Below are 19,428 nucleotides of genomic sequence, written 5' to 3'. Positions count from 1 at the left end.
TGTTATGGGGGGCGCTGCGGATGACACTGTTATGGGGGGCGCTGCGGATGACACTGTTATGGGGGGCGCTGCGGATGACACTGTTATGGGGGGCGCTGCGGATGACACTGTTACTGGGCGGGCGCTGCGGATGACACTGTTAGGGGGGGCGCTGCGGATGACACTGTTATGGGGGGCGCTGCGGATGACACTGTTATGGGCGGGCGCTGCGGATGACACTGTTATGGGGGGCGCTGCGGAGACACTGTTATGGGGGGATCTGCGGATGACACTGTTATGGGGGATCTGCGGATGACACTGTTATAGGGGATCTGCGGATGACACTGTTATAGGGGATCTGCGGATGACACTGTTATAGGGGATCTGCGGATGACACTGTTATAGGGGATCTGCGGATGACACTGTTATGGGGATCTGCGGATGACACTGTTATGGGATCTGCGGATGACACTGTTATGGGGGGCGCTGTGGGTGACACTGTTATGGGGGCGCTGTGGGTGACACTTATGGGGGCGCTGTGGGTGACACTGTTATGGGGGCGCTGTGGGTGACACTTATGGGGGCGCTGTGGGTGACACTTATGGGGGCGCTGTGGGTGACACTTATGGGGGCACTGTGGATGTCACTGTTATGGGGGGCACTGCGGATGACACTGTTATGGGGGGCGCTGCGGATGACACTGTTATGGGGGCGCTGTGGGTGACACTTATGGGGGCGCTGTGGGTGACACTTATGGGGGCGCTGTGGGTGACACTTATGGGGGCGCTGTGGGTGACACTGTTATGGGGGCGCTGTGGGTGACACTTATGGGGGCACTGTGGATGTCACTGTTATGGGGGGCGCTGTGGAGGTCACTGTATGGCCGCCGTCTCTCACCCGTCTTCTTGTCCATATTTGAAATCCCCCACGTGATTGCGTCCATTTGGCCATTTCAGCGTTCCTCTGCGGGGGAGGGGAGAGGGGTGTGAGTTTCATTATTTTGCTTTTCTTCCCTGTAGATATTTGAGGTTGGGGTGACAACCATCACGGCCCTCATTGCTGCTCCTTAGAAGAGTTGTCGCCCGTCTTTCCCAGACTCCCCGTTGTACGGTATACCGTATATCCTTTGCTTATTGTATAAATCAGCAGATAAGGAATCGGGGAAAGCCGGGTGACAACCTCCTCAGGAGTGGTAACGGCGGCCATATTAGTTGTCAGCCAGCTTTTCCACAAACATCTCCCTATTTCGGGGGCGTCCCGCACATGTCACACACAGAGCAGTCACTCACTTGCCATGCGGCTTGCCCCAGGACATGTCGCCCTCGTACACGGCGTTCTTAAACCTGCCCTCGCCCCTGTACGTGTACTTAGACAGCCGAGAGGTCGGGGGGTCACTGGAGTCTCCCGCCTTCCCCCATAAAGGAAAATCCCGCTCCCCCTCCAGACGCTGCCGGATCAGCTGGTTCATCTTCCAGGACCACAGCACCTAGAACCCAGAGCAGCAGATTGAGCAGGAATTAGAGGATCTGGCGCCATTCTGTCTCTTTAAGACAATCTAGCGCAGATAATTTTCACCATTATGTTAGGTGCCTCCTTGCTGACAAACATGATACCAAAGGTATCATTATCACTGCTTGCAGTCAGTGAATGGAAACATTCTTGAGGCTGAAGAGCTGTTCTTACAGTTTACCAGTACAGAAAATCCTCAGCGAGATCTCTTCTGACCGGACTACAGGTTAATAGCACTTACCTACATGAAGACATAGTAACAAACCCTCAACTGTGAAGACATGCTTCTAAATGAAAGTTCCAATTATTTCACAGCAAGCAGTGATCTTAAAAATGGTCATTTTTAGTTTAATCCTCTGTACACATAAATCTCTTTCATCTTAACAGTTTGTTACAATGTATCAGTCCGGAGTCTGGTCTCTCTATCTCACAGAAGATTGTCTAGACTGGACACAACTGTAACAAACCCTCAGCTTTGTGAAGATTAAGGTCAGGGGAGTTTTTAGTTTCTGGATGTTAAGAAAAATGTAAATCGTTGATATCAAACAGAGAAATTGTGAGGAATTCAACTTTTTATGATCTGTTGCATCACCTGATGTGGCTTCTCCCGCGTGGAAAGGAAGAGCTCCTCTTCTGGGGTCACTATACGAAGCAGGTGGCTGCAACAGAGAAGGAACGTCAGGTCCATCACCGAGGACAAGTACTGGTGAGCAGGCATGAGAGACACAACAGAGGATATCCGACTACTCCCACCCAGAAATGGCGGATAACAGGGAGCAATAGACTGTATTCTCCTGTCCTACAGTCATCCTTCCCCCTGAAATGGCTGATAACAGGGGGCAATAGACTGTATTCTCCTGTCCTACAGTCATCCTCTCCCCTGAAATGGCTGATAACAGGGGGCAATAGACTGTATTCTCCTGTCCTACAGTCATCCTCTCCCCTGAAATGGCTGATAACAGGGGCAATAGACTGTATTCTCCTGTCCTATAGTCATCCTCTCCCCTGAAATGGCTGATAACAGGGGGCAATAGACTGTATTCTCCTGTCCTACAGTCATCCTCTCCCCTGAAATGTCTGATAACAGGGAGCAATAGACTGTATTCTCCTGTCCTACAGTCATCCTCCCCCCTGAAATGGCTGATAACAAGGAGCAATAGACTGTATTCTCCTGTCCTACAGTCATCCTCCCCCCTGAAATGGCTGATAACAGGGGGCAATAGACTGTATTCTCCTGTCCTACAGTCATCCTCTCCCTGAAATGGCTGATAACTGGGGGCAATAGACTGTATTCTCCTGTCCTACAGTCATCCTCTCCCCTGAAATGGCTGATAACAGAGGGCAATAGACTGTATTCTCCTGTCCTACAGTCATCCTCTCCCCTGAAATGGCTGATAACAGGGAGTAATAGACTGTATTCTCCTGTCCTACAGTCATCCTCTCCCCTGAAATGGCTGATAACAGGGAGTAATAGACTGTATTCTCCTGTCCTACAGTCATCCTCTCCCCTGAAATGGCTGATAACAGGGGCAATAGATTGTATTCTCCTGTCCTACAGTCATCCTCTCCCCTGAAATGGCTGATAACAGGGGGCAATAGACTGTATTCCTCCTGTCCTACAGTCATCCTCTCCCCTGAAATGGCTGATAACAGGGAGCAATAGACTGTATTCTCCTGTCCTACAGTCATCCTCTCCCCTGAAATAGCTGATAACAGGGGGCAATAGACTGTATTCTCCTGTCCTACAGTCATCCTCTCCCCTGAAATGGCTGATAACAGGGGGCAATAGACTGTATTCTCCTGTCCTACAGTCATCCTCTCCCCTGAAATGGCTGATAACAGGGGGCAATACTGTATTCTCCTGTCCTACAGTCATCCTCTCCCCTGACATGGCTGATAACAATAGACTGTATTCTCCTGTCCTACAGTCGTCCTCCCCCCTGAAATGGCTGATAACAGGGGGCAATAGACTGTATTCTCCTGTCCTACAGTCATCCTCTCCCCTGACACAGCTGATAACAGGAGGCAATAGACTGTATTCTCCTGTCCTACAGTCATCCTCTCCCCTGAAATGGCTGATAACAGGGAGCAATAGACTGTATTCTCTGTCCTACAGTCATCCTCTCCCCTGAAATGGCTGATAACAGGGGGCAATAGACTGTATTCTCCTGTCCTACAGTCATCCTCTCCCCTGAAATGGCTGATAACAGGGGGCAATAGACTGTATTCTCCTGTCCTACAGTCATCCTCTCCCCTGAAATGTCTGATAACAGGAGCAATAGACTGTATTCTCCTGTCCTACAGTCATCCTCTCCCCTGAAATGGCTGATAACAGGGGGCAATAGACTGTATTCTCCTGTCCTACAGTCATCCTCTCCCCTGAAATGGCTGATAACAGGGGGCAATAGACTGTATTCTCCTGTCCTACAGTCATCCTCTCCCCTGAAATGGCTGATAACAGGGGACAATAGACTGTATTCTCCTGTCCTACAGTCATCCTCTCCCCTGAAATGGCTGATAACAGGAGCAATAGACTGTATTCTCCTGTCCTACAGTCATCCTCTCCCCTGAAATGGCTGATAACAGGGAGCAATAGACTGTATTCTCCTGTCCTACAGTCATCCTCTCCCCTGAAATGGCTGATAACAGGGGGCAATAGACTGTATTCTCCTGTCCTACAGTCATCCTCTCCTCTGAAATGGCTGATAACAGGGGGCAATAGACTGTATTCTCCTGTCCTACAGTCATCCTCTCCCTGAAATGGCTGATAACAGGGGGCAATAGACTGTATTCTCCTGTCCTACAGTCATCCTCTCCCCTGAAATGTCTGATAACAGGGGCAATAGACTGTATTCTCCTGTCCTACAGTCATCCTCTCCCCTGAAATGTCTGATAACAGGGAGCAATAGATTGTATTCTCCTGTCCTACAGTCATCCTCTCCCCTGAAATGGCTGATAACAGGAGGCAATAGATTGTATTCTCCTGTCCTACAGTCATCCTCTCCCCTGAAATGTCTGATAACAGGGGGCAATAGACTGTATTCTCCTGTCCTGCAGTCATCCTCTCCCCTGAAATGTCTGATAACAGGGGGCAATAGACTGTATTCTCCTGTCCTACAGTCATCCTCTCCCATGAAATGGCTGATAACAGGGGCAATAGACTGTATTCTCCTGTCCTACAGTCATCCTCTCCCCTGAAATGGCTGATAACAGGGGGCAATAGACTGTATTCTCCTGTCCTACAGTCATCCTCTCCCCTGAAATGGCTGATAACAGGGGGGCAATAGACTGTATTCTCCTGTCCTACAGTCATCCTCTCCCCTGAAATGGCTGATAACAGGGGGCAATAGACTGTATTCTCCTGTCCTACAGTCATCCTCTCCCCTGAAATGGCTGATAACAGGGGGCAATAGACTGTATTCTCCTGTCCTACAGTCATCCTCTCCCTGAAATGGCTGATAACAGGGGGCAATAGACTGTATTCTCCTGTCCTACAGTCATCCTCTCCCCTGAAATGGCTGATAACAGGGGGCAATAGACTGTATTCTCCTGTCCTACAGTCATCCTCTCCCCTGAAATGGCTGATAACAGGGGCAATAGACTGTATTCTCCTGTCCTACAGTCATCCTCTCCCCTGAAATGGCTGATAACAGGGAGCAATAGATTGTATTCTCCTGTCCTACAGTCATCCTCTCCCCTGAAATGGCTGATAACAGGAGGCAATAGACTGTATTCTCCTGTCCTACAGTCATCCTCTCCCCTGAAATGGCTGATAACAGGGGGCAATAGACTGTATTCTCCTGTCCTACAGTCATCCTCTCCCCTGAAATGGCTGATAACAGGAGGCAATAGACTGTATTCTCCTGTCCTACAGTCATCCTCTCCCCTGAAATGGCTGATAACAGGGGGCAATAGACTGTATTCTCCTGTCCTACAGTCATCCTCTCCCCTGAAATGGCTGATAACAGGGGGCAATAGACTGTATTCTCCTGTCCTACAGTCATCCTCTCCCCTGAAATGGCTGATAACAGGGAGCAATAGACTGTATTCTCCTGTCCTACAGTCATCCTCTCCCTGAAATGGCTGATAACAGGGGCAATAGACTGTATTCTCCTGTCCTACAGTCATCCTCTCCCCTGAAATGGCTGATAACAGGGGCAATAGACTGTATTCTCCTGTCCTACAGTCATCCTCTCCCCTGAAATGGCTGATAACAGGGGGCAATAGACTGTATTCTCCTGTCCTACAGTCATCCTCTCCCCTGAAATGGCTGATAACAGGGGGCAATAGACTGTATTCTCCTGTCCTACAGTCATCCTCTCCCTGAAATGGCTGATAACAGGGGGCAATAGACTGTATTCTCCTGTCCTACAGTCATCCTCTCCCCTGAAATGGCTGATAACAGGGGGCAATAGACTGTATTCTCCTGTCCTACAGTCATCCTCTCCCCTGAAATGGCTGATAACAGGGGCAATAGACTGTATTCTCCTGTCCTACAGTCATCCTCTCCCCTGAAATGGCTGATAACAGGGGGCAATAGACTGTATTCTCCTGTCCTACAGTCATCCTCTCCCCTGAAATGGCTGATAACAGGGGGCAATAGATTGTATTCTCCTGTCCTACAGTCATCCTCTCCCCTGAAATGGCTGATAACAGGGGGCAATAGACTGTATTCTCCTGTCCTACAGTCATCCTCTCCCCTGAAATGGCTGATAACAGGGGCAATAGACTGTATTCTCCTGTCCTACAGTCATCCTCTCCCCCTGAAATGGCTGATAACAGGGAGCAATAGACTGTATTCTCCTGTCCTACAGTCATCCTCTCCCCTGAAATGGCTGATAACAGGGGGCAATAGACTGTATTCTCCTGTCCTACAGTCATCCTCTCCCCTGAAATGGCTGATAACAGGAGGCAATAGACTGTATTCTCCTGTCCTACAGTCATCCTCTCCTCTGAAATGGCTGATAACAGGGAGCAATAGACTGTATTCTCCTGTCCTACAGTCATCCTCCCCCTGAAATGGCTGATAACAGGGGCAATAGACTGTATTCTCCTGTCCTACAGTCATCCTCTCCCCTGAAATGGCTGATAACAGGAGGCAATAGATCTGTATTCTCCTGTCCTACAGTCATCCTCTCCCCTGAAATGGCTGATAACAGGGAGCAATAGACTGTATTCTCCTGTCCTACAGTCATCCTTCTCCTCTGAAATGGCTGATAACAGGGGGCAATAGATTGTATTCTCCTGTCCTACAGTCATCCTCTCCCCTGAAATGGCTGATAACAGGGGGCAATAGACTATATTCTCCTGTCCTACAGTCATCCTCTCCCCTGAAATGTCTGATAACAGGAGGCAATAGATTGTATTCTCCTGTCCTACAGTCATCCTCTGCCCTGAAATGGCTGATAACAGGGGACAATAGACTGTATTCTCCTGTCCTACAGTCATCCTCTGCCCTGAAATGGCTGATAACAGGGGGCAATAGACTGTATTCTCCTGTCCTACAGTCATCATCTCCCCTGAAATGGCTGATAACAGGGGGCAATAGACTGTATTCTCCTGTCCTACAGTCATCCTCTCCCCTGAAATGGCTGATAACAGGGAGCAATAGACTGTATTCTCCTGTCCTACAGTCATCATCTCCCCTGAAATGGCTGATAACAGGGGGCAATAGACTGTATTCTCCTGTCCTACAGTCATCCTCTCCCCTGAAATGGCTGATAACAGGGGGCAATAGACTGTATTCTCCTGTCCTACAGTCATCCTCTCCTCTGAAATGGCTGATAACAGGGGGCAATAGACTGTATTCTCCTGTCCTACAGTCATCCTCTCCCCTGAAATGGCTGATAACAGGGGGCAATAGACTGTATTCTCCTGTCCTACAGGCATCCTCTCCCCTGAAATGGCTGATAACAGGGGGCAATAGACTGTATTCTCCTGTCCTACAGTCATCCTCTCCCTGAAAGTGGCTGATAACAGGGGGCAATAGACTGTATTCTCCTGTCCTACAGTCATCCTCTCCTCTGAAATGGCTGATATCAGGGGGCAATAGTCTGTATTCTCCTGTCCTACAGTCATCCTCTCCCCTGAAATGGCTGATAACAGGGAGCAATAGACTGTATTCTCCTGTCCTACAGTCATCCTCTCCCCTGAAATGGCTGATAACAGGGGGCAATAGACTGTATTCTCCTGTCCTACAGTCATCCTCTCCCCTGAAATGGCTGATAACAGGAGGCAATAGACTGTATTCTCCTGTCCTACAGTCATCCTCTCCCCTGAAATGGCTGATAACAGGGGGCAATAGACTGTATTCTCCTGTCCTACAGTCATCCTCTCCCCTGAAATGTCTGATAACAGGGAGCAATAGACTGTATTCTCCTGTCCTACAGTCATCCTCTCCCCTGAAATGGCTGATAACAGGGAGCAATAGACTGTATTCTCCTGTCCTACAGTCATCCTCTCCCCTGAAATGTCTGATAACAGGGAGCAATAGACTGTATTCTCCTGTCCTACAGTCATCCTCTCCCCTGAAATGTCTGATAACAGGGAGCAATAGACTGTATTCTCCTGTCCTACAGTCATCCTCTCCCCTGAAATGGCTGATAACAGGCAGCAATAGATTGTATTCTCCTGTCCTACAGTCATCCTCTCCCCTGAAATGGCTGATAACAGGGGGCAATAGACTGTATTCTCCTGTCCTACAGTCATCCTCTCCCCTGAAATGGCTGATAACAGGGGCAATAGACTGTATTCTCCTGTCCTACAGTCATCCTCTCCCCTGAAATGGCTGATAACAGGGGCAATAGACTGTATTCTCCTGTCCTACAGTCATCCTCTCCCCTGAAATGTCTGATAACAGGGGCAATAGACTGTATTCTCCTGTCCTACAGTCATCCTCTCCCCTGAAATGGCTGATAACAGGGAGCAATAGATTGTATTCTCCTGTCCTACAGTCATCCTCTCCCCTGAAATGTCTGATAACAGGGAGCAATAGACTGTATTCTCCTGTCCTACAGTCATCCTCTCCCCTGAAATGGCTGATAACAGGGGGCAATAGACTGTATTCTCCTACCCCTTTAATAACTATAATAACTGCGGTACACTGTGCGGCACGTTACCTGCTCAGTTCAGACTTCTGCCTCGTGTTCGTGTCCACCCAGACGGTCTGCAGGTCACAGATATGAGGGTCGTTCCTCTTTAAACAAAGACAAGAAAGCCTTTCATCAGATGCAGACATTTGCCTTGAATTCCCAGAATCCTCAGCGGCTGCAGTCATGTGCTGTTATCACGTATGTATCGGGATTGTTACTGTTGTATTTTGCACTCCATGATTTGGCCAGTAGATGTTAACACACAGCATGATGGGATATGTCCTCTGTGCTTTACACTACGGGTACGTTCACACGGCTAAAATCCGCCACTGATTCAGCAGTGGAAAACCGGCGAGATTACTCCGATAAAGCAGATTTAAATGGATTTCATAGAAGTCAATGGGGAAGCAGAAACCTCAACCAAAAACTCTTCCAAAACCGCCACCAATTTATAATCCTGCCACCAAACCCTCCTTTGTGGAGCTATTGAGCCACTGCTGACTTTTCTGCCGTGGATTTAGTGGTGTGAATATACCCTAAGGCCCTTCTATTATCCCGGTGATTGCTGTGATCTGATCCAGCTTGGATGCTGCACATAGAATGTCTGCAGATACAATGTAACAACTGCTGGTAATCATTATAACAATGTATCACATGGGAGAGCTGTGTGTGCTCAGCCACCTGCAGGAAGACCAGCAGATCATTGAAGAGCAGGACTCGGTCGTATCTGCCGGGCGTCACCGTCACTGCAACGTTTTTACTGTCTTCTTGTAGTCGGCGGTCGGGGGTACAAAGAGCGGCCTGTGATACAGAGGATACAACGTGTCAGCCAATCACAGTGACCGCATTATACACAGTCACACACACCATACACAGTACACCGCTACAACATACACAGTACACACACACACACACACCATACACAGTACAGCGCTACCACATACACACCATACACAGTACACACACACACACCATACACAGTACAGCGCTACCACATACACAGTACACACACACCATACACAGTACAGCGCTACCACATACATAGTACACACACACACACCATACACAGTACACACACACACCATACACAGTACAGCGCTACCACATACACAGTACACCGCTACCACATACACAGTACACACACACCATACACAGTACACCGCTACCACATACACAGTACACACACACCATACACAGTACACCGCTACCACATACACAGTACACACACACCATACACAGTACACCGCTACAACATACACACCATACACAGTACACACACACACCATACACAGTACAGCGCTACCACATACACATACACAGTACAGCGCTACCACATACATAGTACACACACACACCATACACAGTACAGCGCTACCACATACACAGTACACACACACACCATACACAGTACACACACACACACACCATACACAGTACAGCGCTACCACATACACAGTACACACACACCGCTACCACATACACAGTACACACACACACCATACACAGTACAGCGCTACCACATACATAGTACACACACACACACCATACACAGTACAGCGCTACCACATACATAGTACACACACACACACCATACACAGTACAGCGCTACCACATACACAGTACACACACACCATACACAGTACAGCGCTACCACATACATAGTACACACACACCATACACAGTACAGCGCTACCACACACACACACCATACACAGTACAGCGCTACCACATACACAGTACACACACCATACACAGTACACACACACCATACACAGTACACACACACCATACACAGTACACACACCGCTACCACATACACAGTACACACACACCGCTACCACATACACAGTACACACACACACACCATACACAGTACAGCGCTACCACATACATAGTACACACACACACCATACACAGTACAGCGCTCATCACATACACCAGTACCACACCACACCATACACAGTACAGCGCTACCACATACATAGTACACACACACCATACACAGTACAGCGCTACCACACACACACACCATACACAGTACACACACACACCACATACACAGTACACACACACCATACACAGTACAGCGCTACCACACACACACACCATACACAGTACACACACACCATACACAGTACACACACCGCTACCACATACACAGTACACACACAGTACACACACACACACCATACACAGTACACACCATACACAGGACACACACCATACACAGTACATACACAGTACAGCGCTACCACATACACAGTACACACACCATACACAGTACAGCGCTACCACATACACAGTACACACACACACCATACACAGTACACACACACACCATACACAGTACACACACACCCCATACACAGTACACACACACCATACACAGTACACACCATACACACATACCATACACAGTACACACACACCATACACAGTACACACACACCATACACAGTACACACACACCATACACAGTACACACACACCATACACAGTACACACACACCATACACAGTACACACCATACACACATACCATACACAGTACACACACACCATACACAGTACACACACACACACCATACACAGTACACACACACACACCACACACACAGTACACACACACACCCCATACACAGTACACACACACACAGTACACACACACACACCATACACAGTACACACACACACACACACAGTACACACACACACACCATACACAGTACACACACACACACCATACACAGTACACACACACACACACACACACACACACACACCATACACAGTACACACACACACACCATACACAGTACACACACACACACCATACACAGTACACACACACCATACACAGTACACACACACACACCATACACAGTACACACACACACACCATACACAGTACACACACACCATACACAGTACACACACACACACCATACACAGTACACACACACACCATACACAGTACACACACACACAGTACACACACACACCATACACAGTACACACACACCCCATACACAGTACACACACACACACCATACACAGTACACACACACACACACACACACCATACACAGTCCACACCCCATACACAGTACACACACACACACCATACACGCACAGTACACATCCGTCAGTAGGTGTCCCAGTACCCTCCACTCCCACTTACCACCAGTTTGCTGGACATGGAGCTCCAGAGCAGTTTGGTCTGAGAGGCTTCGTCCAGCGCCTGACTGATGAATGTCTGTAATCTCTCAAACGCAGCGATGGAGTCTGCAAGAGACGCGTCCTGTGCGAGAGAGACCAGATGTGTAATAGACTGCGTGTATAACCTGCGGGGAGGGGGGACCCCAGAGTATAGGACTGGTCTGTAGACTGCCACCATGTGTTATACTCTTGTCACATCCAGAGCTGCAGTCACGATTGTGTTGGTTTACTGCTAGTTGGCACTTTGTAGCGGCTCATATCTCCCCGCTAGTGCCTGCTCAGTGTCTCAGTTATCTTATTCTCTAGTCACATCCAGAGCTGCAGTAAGAATTCCCAGACTACAAAAGCTCATATCGCTCTGCTGTTCCGAGCTGAGACCATGGGCTCATGCGGGGATCCGGCCGGGGTCCAGTTAGGCCTCATGCAGGCGGCCATATCCCATTTTCTGTCCACAGATCCTTGTGAAATGGGAGGTAACAGGTTGTATGATCGCCTTCAATCACATAAAAGAGTTACGAGTACAGCTTTGGGTGTGACTGGAGTATAAAACATGATATAGTTTATTTAGCATGGAGATGTATGGTCCTGCAGGCAAAAACCTAACAGGACATTAGCAGAACTGTGATATCAGCTTTGGGTGCAACTAGAGTATAGGATATAACTCGAGGTGGCAGCGGGCAGAGGTGACATCTTCTGCTAACAGGACTATGAATGCAGCTTTGTTTGTAAGTAGAGTATTTGTAACTAAATCGGTGATTCAACAGGGGCAGCAGGAAGATGTGACCATCTGCAGTCCTTGTGCTAACAGGACATCTGCAAAATAGTAACTACAGCTCTGGATGTGACTAGAGTAGAAGAGCTGATATGACTCAAGATCAGAACTGTCTGTGTAATACGCTGTACCTTTAAGGGTGTCAGCCGCGATAGAAGTAGTGAATACTGCTGTACGTGATTCCTGAACGGCTCCATCAAGACCCTCTGCAGCAGCACGTGGATGGGGGGCTCCGATCGCTCCCCAATCAGCTGCAAGAGGAGTTTCCTGTTCTCCTTCCAGTAGCTGCTGCAGAAAACAGAGAGAATTCAGGGAAGATAGAAAAACGGAAAATCAGCAGCGTTACTGAGGGAGAAAAGTGGCGGCAAACACCCAGCTTTCCAGGAGGCTGCAGGACAGAGCTGGGCAGACATGGAGACTGGGAAAGCTGGTAACGTCCTCTAAGGGAGCAGGAATGGGGACCACCCAGCTCTCCAGGTGACATCCCCTATGGTAGCAGCAGTAGAGGCCTGAGAGGGTTAATCTCATCCAGCTGTAACAGGTGACACCCAGCTTTCCCAGGATGAGATATCTGCCCATTCCTGCAGTGACATTTACTCCCCTCAGTTGGCAGATTTGGCGTTCACGACTTTGGGAAAGCTGGGTGACGGTGGCGGGCTGGTACAGGTGGTGCCGCGGGGTGGTACAGGTGGTGCTGCGGGCTGGTACTGGTGGTGGCGCGGGGGCTATACCGGTGGTGCCGCGGGCTGGTACCGGTGGTGCCGCGGGCTGGTACCGGTGGTGCCTCGGGCTGGTACCGGTGGTGCCTCGGGCTGGTACCGGTGGTGCCTCGGGCTGGTACCGGTGGTGCCTCGGGCTGGTACCGGTGGTGCCTCGGGGGCTATACTGGTGGTGCCTCGGGCTGGTACCGGTGGTGTCGCGGGGTGGTACCGGTGGTGCCGCGGGGGCTTTACTGGTGGTACTGCGGGCTGGTACAGGTGGTGGTACCGCAGGGTGGTACCAGTGGTGCCGCGGGGGTGGTGCTGCTTTCTTACCTCGATTGTTTGGCCGATCTTTCGAATCCTTTCATCACCAGAAAATCTGTGAATGCGGAAACGTATCTGCAAGAAGGACAAAGACTGCTAATGATGGGCAGGGTCCTCATATTAAATACTCTGTGCTGCTGTGAGCCTCTGGAAAACTCCAAACATCACAAAGCTACATTTCTCTTTAAAGGGCTAGACTTATGTAAAGATATCTCTGCTTGCTGTCAGTGACCGAACACCCAGAGGTGGTTGCTGTGGTATGCAGTCTAGACGTCTGCAGTACAAATCTCTCCTGTCCTGATAGTTTGTTACAATGCGTCAGTCTGGAGTCAGGGATATTTACACCAGGGAGGATTCTGTAGACTGATACATTGTAACAACCCCTCAGCTGTGTTATGGTGGAGGCAGAGGCTTGCATTTTCAGTGCATAAAGGATTATTCAGAGCAGAAGTGCATGTGTACTGGTGTATACTGGTGTGTGCTGGTGTATACTGGTGTGTGCTAGTGTATACTGGTGTGTGCTAGTGTATACTGGTGTGTGCTGGTGTGTGCTGGTGTGTGCTGGTGTGTGCTGGTGTGTGCTGGTGTGTGCTGGTGTGTACTGGTGTGTGCTGGTGTGTACTGGTGTGTGCTGGTGTGTACTGGTGTATACTGGTGTGTGCTGGTGTATACTGGTGTGTACTGGTGTGTGCTAGTGTATACTGGTGTGTGCTAGTGTATACTGGTGTGTGCTGGTGTGTACTGGTGTGTGCTGGTGTGTACTGGTGTGTGCTGGTGTATACTGGTGTGTGCTAGTGTATACTGGTGTGTGCTGGTGTATACTGGTGTGTGCTAGTGTATACTGGTGTGTGCTAGTGTATACTGGTGTATACTGGTGTGTGCTGGTGTATACTGGTGTGTGCTGGTGTATACTGGTGTGTGCTGGTGTATACTGGTGTGTGCTGGTGTATACTGGTGTGTGCTAGTGTATACTGGTGTGTGCTAGTGTATACTGGTGTGTGCTGGTGTATACTGGTGTGTGCTGGTGTATAATGGTGTGTGCTGGTGTATACTGGTGTGTGCTGGTGTATACTGGTGTGTGCTAGTGTATACTGGTGTGTGCTAGTGTATACTGGTGTGTGCTAGTGTATACTGGTGTGTGCTAGTGTATAATGGTGTGTGCTAGTGTATACTGGTGTGTGCTAGTGTATACTGGTGTGTACTGGTGTATACCGGCGTGTACTGGTGTGTACTGGTGTATGTTGGTGACAACTAGAGATGAGTGAATTTCATATTTTGAAATTCGTTCACGCTTCATTTGGTGGTAAAAGCAGAATTGCGTTATGGATTCTGTTACCACGGACCAGAACGCGATTCTATGACGGAATGCCTTTAGAGGACTCCCCTACAAACGGATCCGTTTTGCAGCCCATAGACTTCTAAGTCCTCTCCTGCCTCTAAAGACATTCCGTCATAGAATTGCGTCATGGTCCGTGGTAACAGAATCCATAGCGCAATTCTGCTTTTACCACCAAATGAAGCGTGAACGAATTTCAAAATATGAAATTCGCTCATCTCTAGTGACAACTTTCGTGGGGTAATATGATTTTTTACTGGTTGTCACCCAGCTTTCCCAGAACTCAACTGAATTTAAAAGCTTGAATGAAGTGCAGTAAACTGGACGCTGCGGACGTAGGGGTGCCCCAAATCATGTGACCCCGCAGCATGTGACAGGGGAGGCATCTGCGGAATGTGACCGACACCAGCTGCGCTATTTATAGGGAGGGAAGTGGGCGAAGGGTATCCAGAGACGGCGTATCTAATCCTGTCCTCTGTGATACAGTCTGCTGAGCTGTGTATCTAATCCTGTCCTCTGTGATACTGTCTGCTGAGCTGTGTATCTAATCCTATCCTGTGTGATACTGTCTGCTGAGCTGTGTATCTAATCCTATCCTGTGTGATACTGTCTGCTGAGCTGTGTATCTAATACTATCCTGTGTGATACTGTCTGCTGGGCTGTGTATCTAATCCTATCCTGTGTGATACTGCCTGCTGAGCTGTGTATCTAATCCTGTCCTGTGTGATACTGTCTGCTGAGCTGTGTATCTAATCCTATCCTGTGTGATATTGTCTGCTGAGCTGTGTATCTAATCCTATCCCGTGTGATACTGTCTGCTGAGCTGTGTATCTAATCCTGTCCTGTGTGATACTGTCTGCTGAGCTGTGTATCTAATCCTATCCTGTGTGATACTGTCTGCTGAGCTGTGTATCTAATCCTATCCTGTGTGATACTGTCTGCTGAGCTGTGTATCTAATCCTATCCTGTGTGATACTGTCTGCTGAGCTGTGTATCTAATCCTATCCTGTGTGATACTGTCTGCTGAGCTGTGTATCTAATCCTATCCTGTGTGATACTGTCTGCTGAGCTGTGTATCTAATCCTATCCTGTGTGATACTGTCTGCTGAGCTGTGTATCTAATCCTATCCTGTGTGATACTGTCTGCTGAGCTGTGTATCTAATCCTATCCTGTGTGATACTGTCTGCTGAGCTGTGCATCTAATCCTGTCCTCTGTGATACTGTCTGCTGAGCTGTGTATCTAATCCTATCCTGTGTGATACTGTCTGCTGAGCTGTGTATCTAATCCTATCCTGTGTGATACTGTCTGCTGAGCTGTGCATCTAATCCTGTCCTCTGTGATACTGTCTGCTGAGCTGTGTATCTAATCCTATCCTGTGTGATACTGTCTGCTGAGCTGTGTATCTAATCCTATCCTGTGTGATACTGTCTGCTGAGCTGTGTATCTAATCCTATCCCGTGTGATACTGTCTGCTGAGCTGTGTATCTAATCCTATCCCGTGTGATACTGTCTGCTGAGCTGTGTATCTAATCCTGTCCCGTGTGATACTGTCTGCTGAGCTGTGTATCTAATCCTATCCTGTGTGATACTGTCTGCTGAGCCGTGTATCTAATCCTATCCTGTGTGATACTGTCTGCTGAGCTGTGTATCTAATCCTCTCCTGTGTGATACTGTCTGCTGAGCTGTGTATCTAATCCTATCCTGTGTGATACAGTCTGCTGAGCTGTGTATCTAATCCTCTCCTGTGTGATACTGTCTGCTGAGCTGTGTATCTAATCCTATCCTGTGTGATACTGTCTGCTGAGCTGTGTATCTCATCCTATCCTGTGTGATACTGTCTGCTGAGCTGTGTATCTAATCCTATCCTGTGTGATACTGTCTGCTGAGCTGTGTATCTAATCCTATCCTGTGTGATACTGTCTGCTGAGCTGTGTATCTAATCCTATCCTGTGTGATACTGTCTGCTGAGCTGTGTATCTAATCCTATCCTGTGTGATACTGTCTGCTGAGCTGTGTATCTAATACTATCCTGTGTGATACTGTCTGCTGGGCTGTGTATCTAATCCTATCCTGTGTGATACTGCCTGCTGAGCTGTGTATCTAATCCTATCCTGTGTGATACTGTCTGCTGAGCTGTGTATCTAATCCTCTCCTGTGTGATACTGTCTGCTGAGCTGTGTATCTAATCCTATCCCGTGTGATACTGTCTGCTGAGCTGTGTATCTAATCCTGTCCTGTGTGATACTGTCTGCTGAGCTGTGTATCTAATCCTATCCTGTGTGATACTGTCTGCTGAGCTGTGTATCTAATCCTATCCTGTGTGATACTGTCTGCTGAGCTGTGTATCTAATCCTGTCCTGTGTGATACTGTCTGCTGAGCTGTGTATCTAATCCTATCCTGTGTGATACTGTCTGCTGAGCTGTGTATCTAATCCTATCCTGTGTGATACTGTCTGCTGAGCTGTGTATCTAATCCACTCCTATGTGATACTGTCTGCTGAGCTGTGTATCTAATCCTATCCTGTGTGATACTGTCTGCTGAGCTGTGTATCTAATCCTATTCTGTGTGATACTGTCTGCTGAGCTGTGTATCTAATCCTATCCTGTGTGATACTGTCTGCTGAGCTGTGTATCTAATCCTATCCTGTGTGATACTGTCTGCTGAGCTGTGTATCTAATCCTATCCTGTGTGATACTGTCTGCTGAGATGTGTATCTAATCCTGTCCTGTGTGATACTGTCTGCTGAGCTGTGTATCTAATCCTATCCTGTGTGATACTGTCTGCTGAGCTGTGTATCTAATCCTATCCTGTGTGATACTGTCTGCTGAGCTGTGTATCTAATCCTATCCTGTGTGATACTGTCTGCTGAGCTGTGTATCTAATCCTAACCTGTGTGATACTGTCTGCTGAGCTGTGTATCTAATCCACTCCTATGTGATACTGTCTGCTGAGCTGTGTATCTAATCCTATCCTGTGTGATACTGTCTGCTGAGCTGTGTATCTAATCCTATTCTGTGTGATACTGTCTGCTGAGCTGTGTATCTAATCCTATCCTGTGTGATACTGTCTGCTGAGCTGTGTATCTAATCCTATCCTGTGTGATACTGTCTGCTGAGATGTGTATCTAATCCTGTCCTGTGTGATACTGTCTGCTGAGCTGTGTATCTAATCCTATCCTGTGTGATACTGTCTGCTGAGCTGTGTATCTAATCCTATCCTGTGTGATACTGACTGCTGAGCTGTGTATCTAATCCTATCCTGTGTGATACTCCCTGCTGAGCTGTGTATCTAATCCTCTCCTGTGTGATACTGTCTGCTGAGCTGTGTATCTAATCCTATCCTGTGTGATACGGGGCAGTATATAGATAACCCTCATCATCTGCAGGGTCCTGGAAGGAAGCCTCCAGCGACATGTCTCCGCACAGGAAACTGCTGCTCTTCACTGATCTTAATGTACACTGTGCATCTATTACTCCAGTTCCATCCAAAGCTGCATCCACATTTCAGTCTCTTGTTACCAGATGAGTTCAGGTGACAGTTCGGAGGCGATGGTTAGCTCACGTGCTCAGTGTGCAGATAAACTACAGGCAGCTTCCAGCAGAACTTCGAACGCAGCTCTGGATGTGATTGAGCACAGGCTGAATGTAAGTGTAAGGTGAGGGCGGCAGGACATGTACTCACCCCCTGTAGACCTGGAGGAGACGAGCCTCTTCTGTCAGGAGGTAGAGGTCCTGGATGTCCCCCGCCAGCCGCCCGGGAGACTCCTTTAGGGTCTGGAAACATCCGGCGGTCACATCCCAGACGCCATGAAACCTTTCATTCAGACGCTTCATCAACGTCAGGTAATCGTTCCCTAAAGGATCCGGAACATCTGGGAAATAATGTAACTATATCAGTGATGTCATCAGCAGGGGGCGGGGCTGTGACTACCTCTCAGACAGGATATACAGACAGGTTGTCAGGAGTAATAAGGTGTGTGGATCTGATGTCTGATCACATGTCATTATATCAGTGATGTCATCAGCAGGGGGCGGGGCTGTGACTACCTCTCAGGATACACAGGCAGGTTGTCAGCAGTAATAAGGTGTGTCATCTTATGTCTGATCACATGTCATTAGATCAGTGATGTCATCAGCAGGGGGCGGGGCTGTGACTACCTCTCAGGATACACAGGCAGGCTGTCAGTCATGTAGTCCGTGGGGCGGTACGTTCTGGCTTGGAGAGTTTATAATCACCTGTGACCTGTAATAATCTGCTCAGGACGACGGTGTGGATCTGTGACAGCGACGATAAGAAGTCTTCCTCTGAACTCAGGAGGTTCTCTGTTTCTGTGAGGATCACGTTCTGTAAATGACAGGCACTATTATTACACCGCAGTCCACGAGGTCTACTCCAGTCACCTCCAGAGCTGCGCTCACAGTCGTTCAGGAGAGGAATGCATTTACATTGTTTGAGTGCAGCTCTGGAGGTGACTGGAGGTCTGAGTGTGGAGGTA

At 48.5% G+C, this 19,428-nt stretch overlaps 1 protein-coding gene across 2 annotated transcripts in view; it reads right to left on the bottom strand.

Annotated features, from left to right (window-relative positions):
- Positions 1 to 19,428, bottom strand: part of ALS2CL (ALS2 C-terminal like) — a 125,936-nt gene that overhangs the window by 25,056 nt on the left and 81,452 nt on the right. For both annotated transcript variants that reach the window (XM_040431511.1, XM_040431513.1), the window contains 10 exons: positions 19,169 to 19,277; positions 18,615 to 18,804; positions 13,604 to 13,669; positions 12,701 to 12,857; positions 11,760 to 11,879; positions 9,261 to 9,380; positions 8,607 to 8,683; positions 2,081 to 2,147; positions 1,269 to 1,465; positions 877 to 942 (listed from right to left, as the gene is read on the bottom strand). In XM_040431511.1, coding sequence (XP_040287445.1) covers positions 877 to 942; positions 1,269 to 1,465; positions 2,081 to 2,147; positions 8,607 to 8,683; positions 9,261 to 9,380; positions 11,760 to 11,879; positions 12,701 to 12,857; positions 13,604 to 13,669; positions 18,615 to 18,804; positions 19,169 to 19,277 — 1,169 coding nt within the window. The remainder of the gene's footprint in view (positions 1 to 876; positions 943 to 1,268; positions 1,466 to 2,080; positions 2,148 to 8,606; positions 8,684 to 9,260; positions 9,381 to 11,759; positions 11,880 to 12,700; positions 12,858 to 13,603; positions 13,670 to 18,614; positions 18,805 to 19,168; positions 19,278 to 19,428) is intronic.

This window comes from Bufo bufo, chromosome 5 (genome assembly GCF_905171765.1).
Source record: "Bufo bufo chromosome 5, aBufBuf1.1, whole genome shotgun sequence".
Classification (NCBI taxonomy): domain Eukaryota; kingdom Metazoa; phylum Chordata; class Amphibia; order Anura; family Bufonidae; genus Bufo; species Bufo bufo.
The sequence above is the reverse complement of the archived record's forward strand: the minus strand, read 5'-3'. Positions and strand labels throughout refer to the sequence as shown.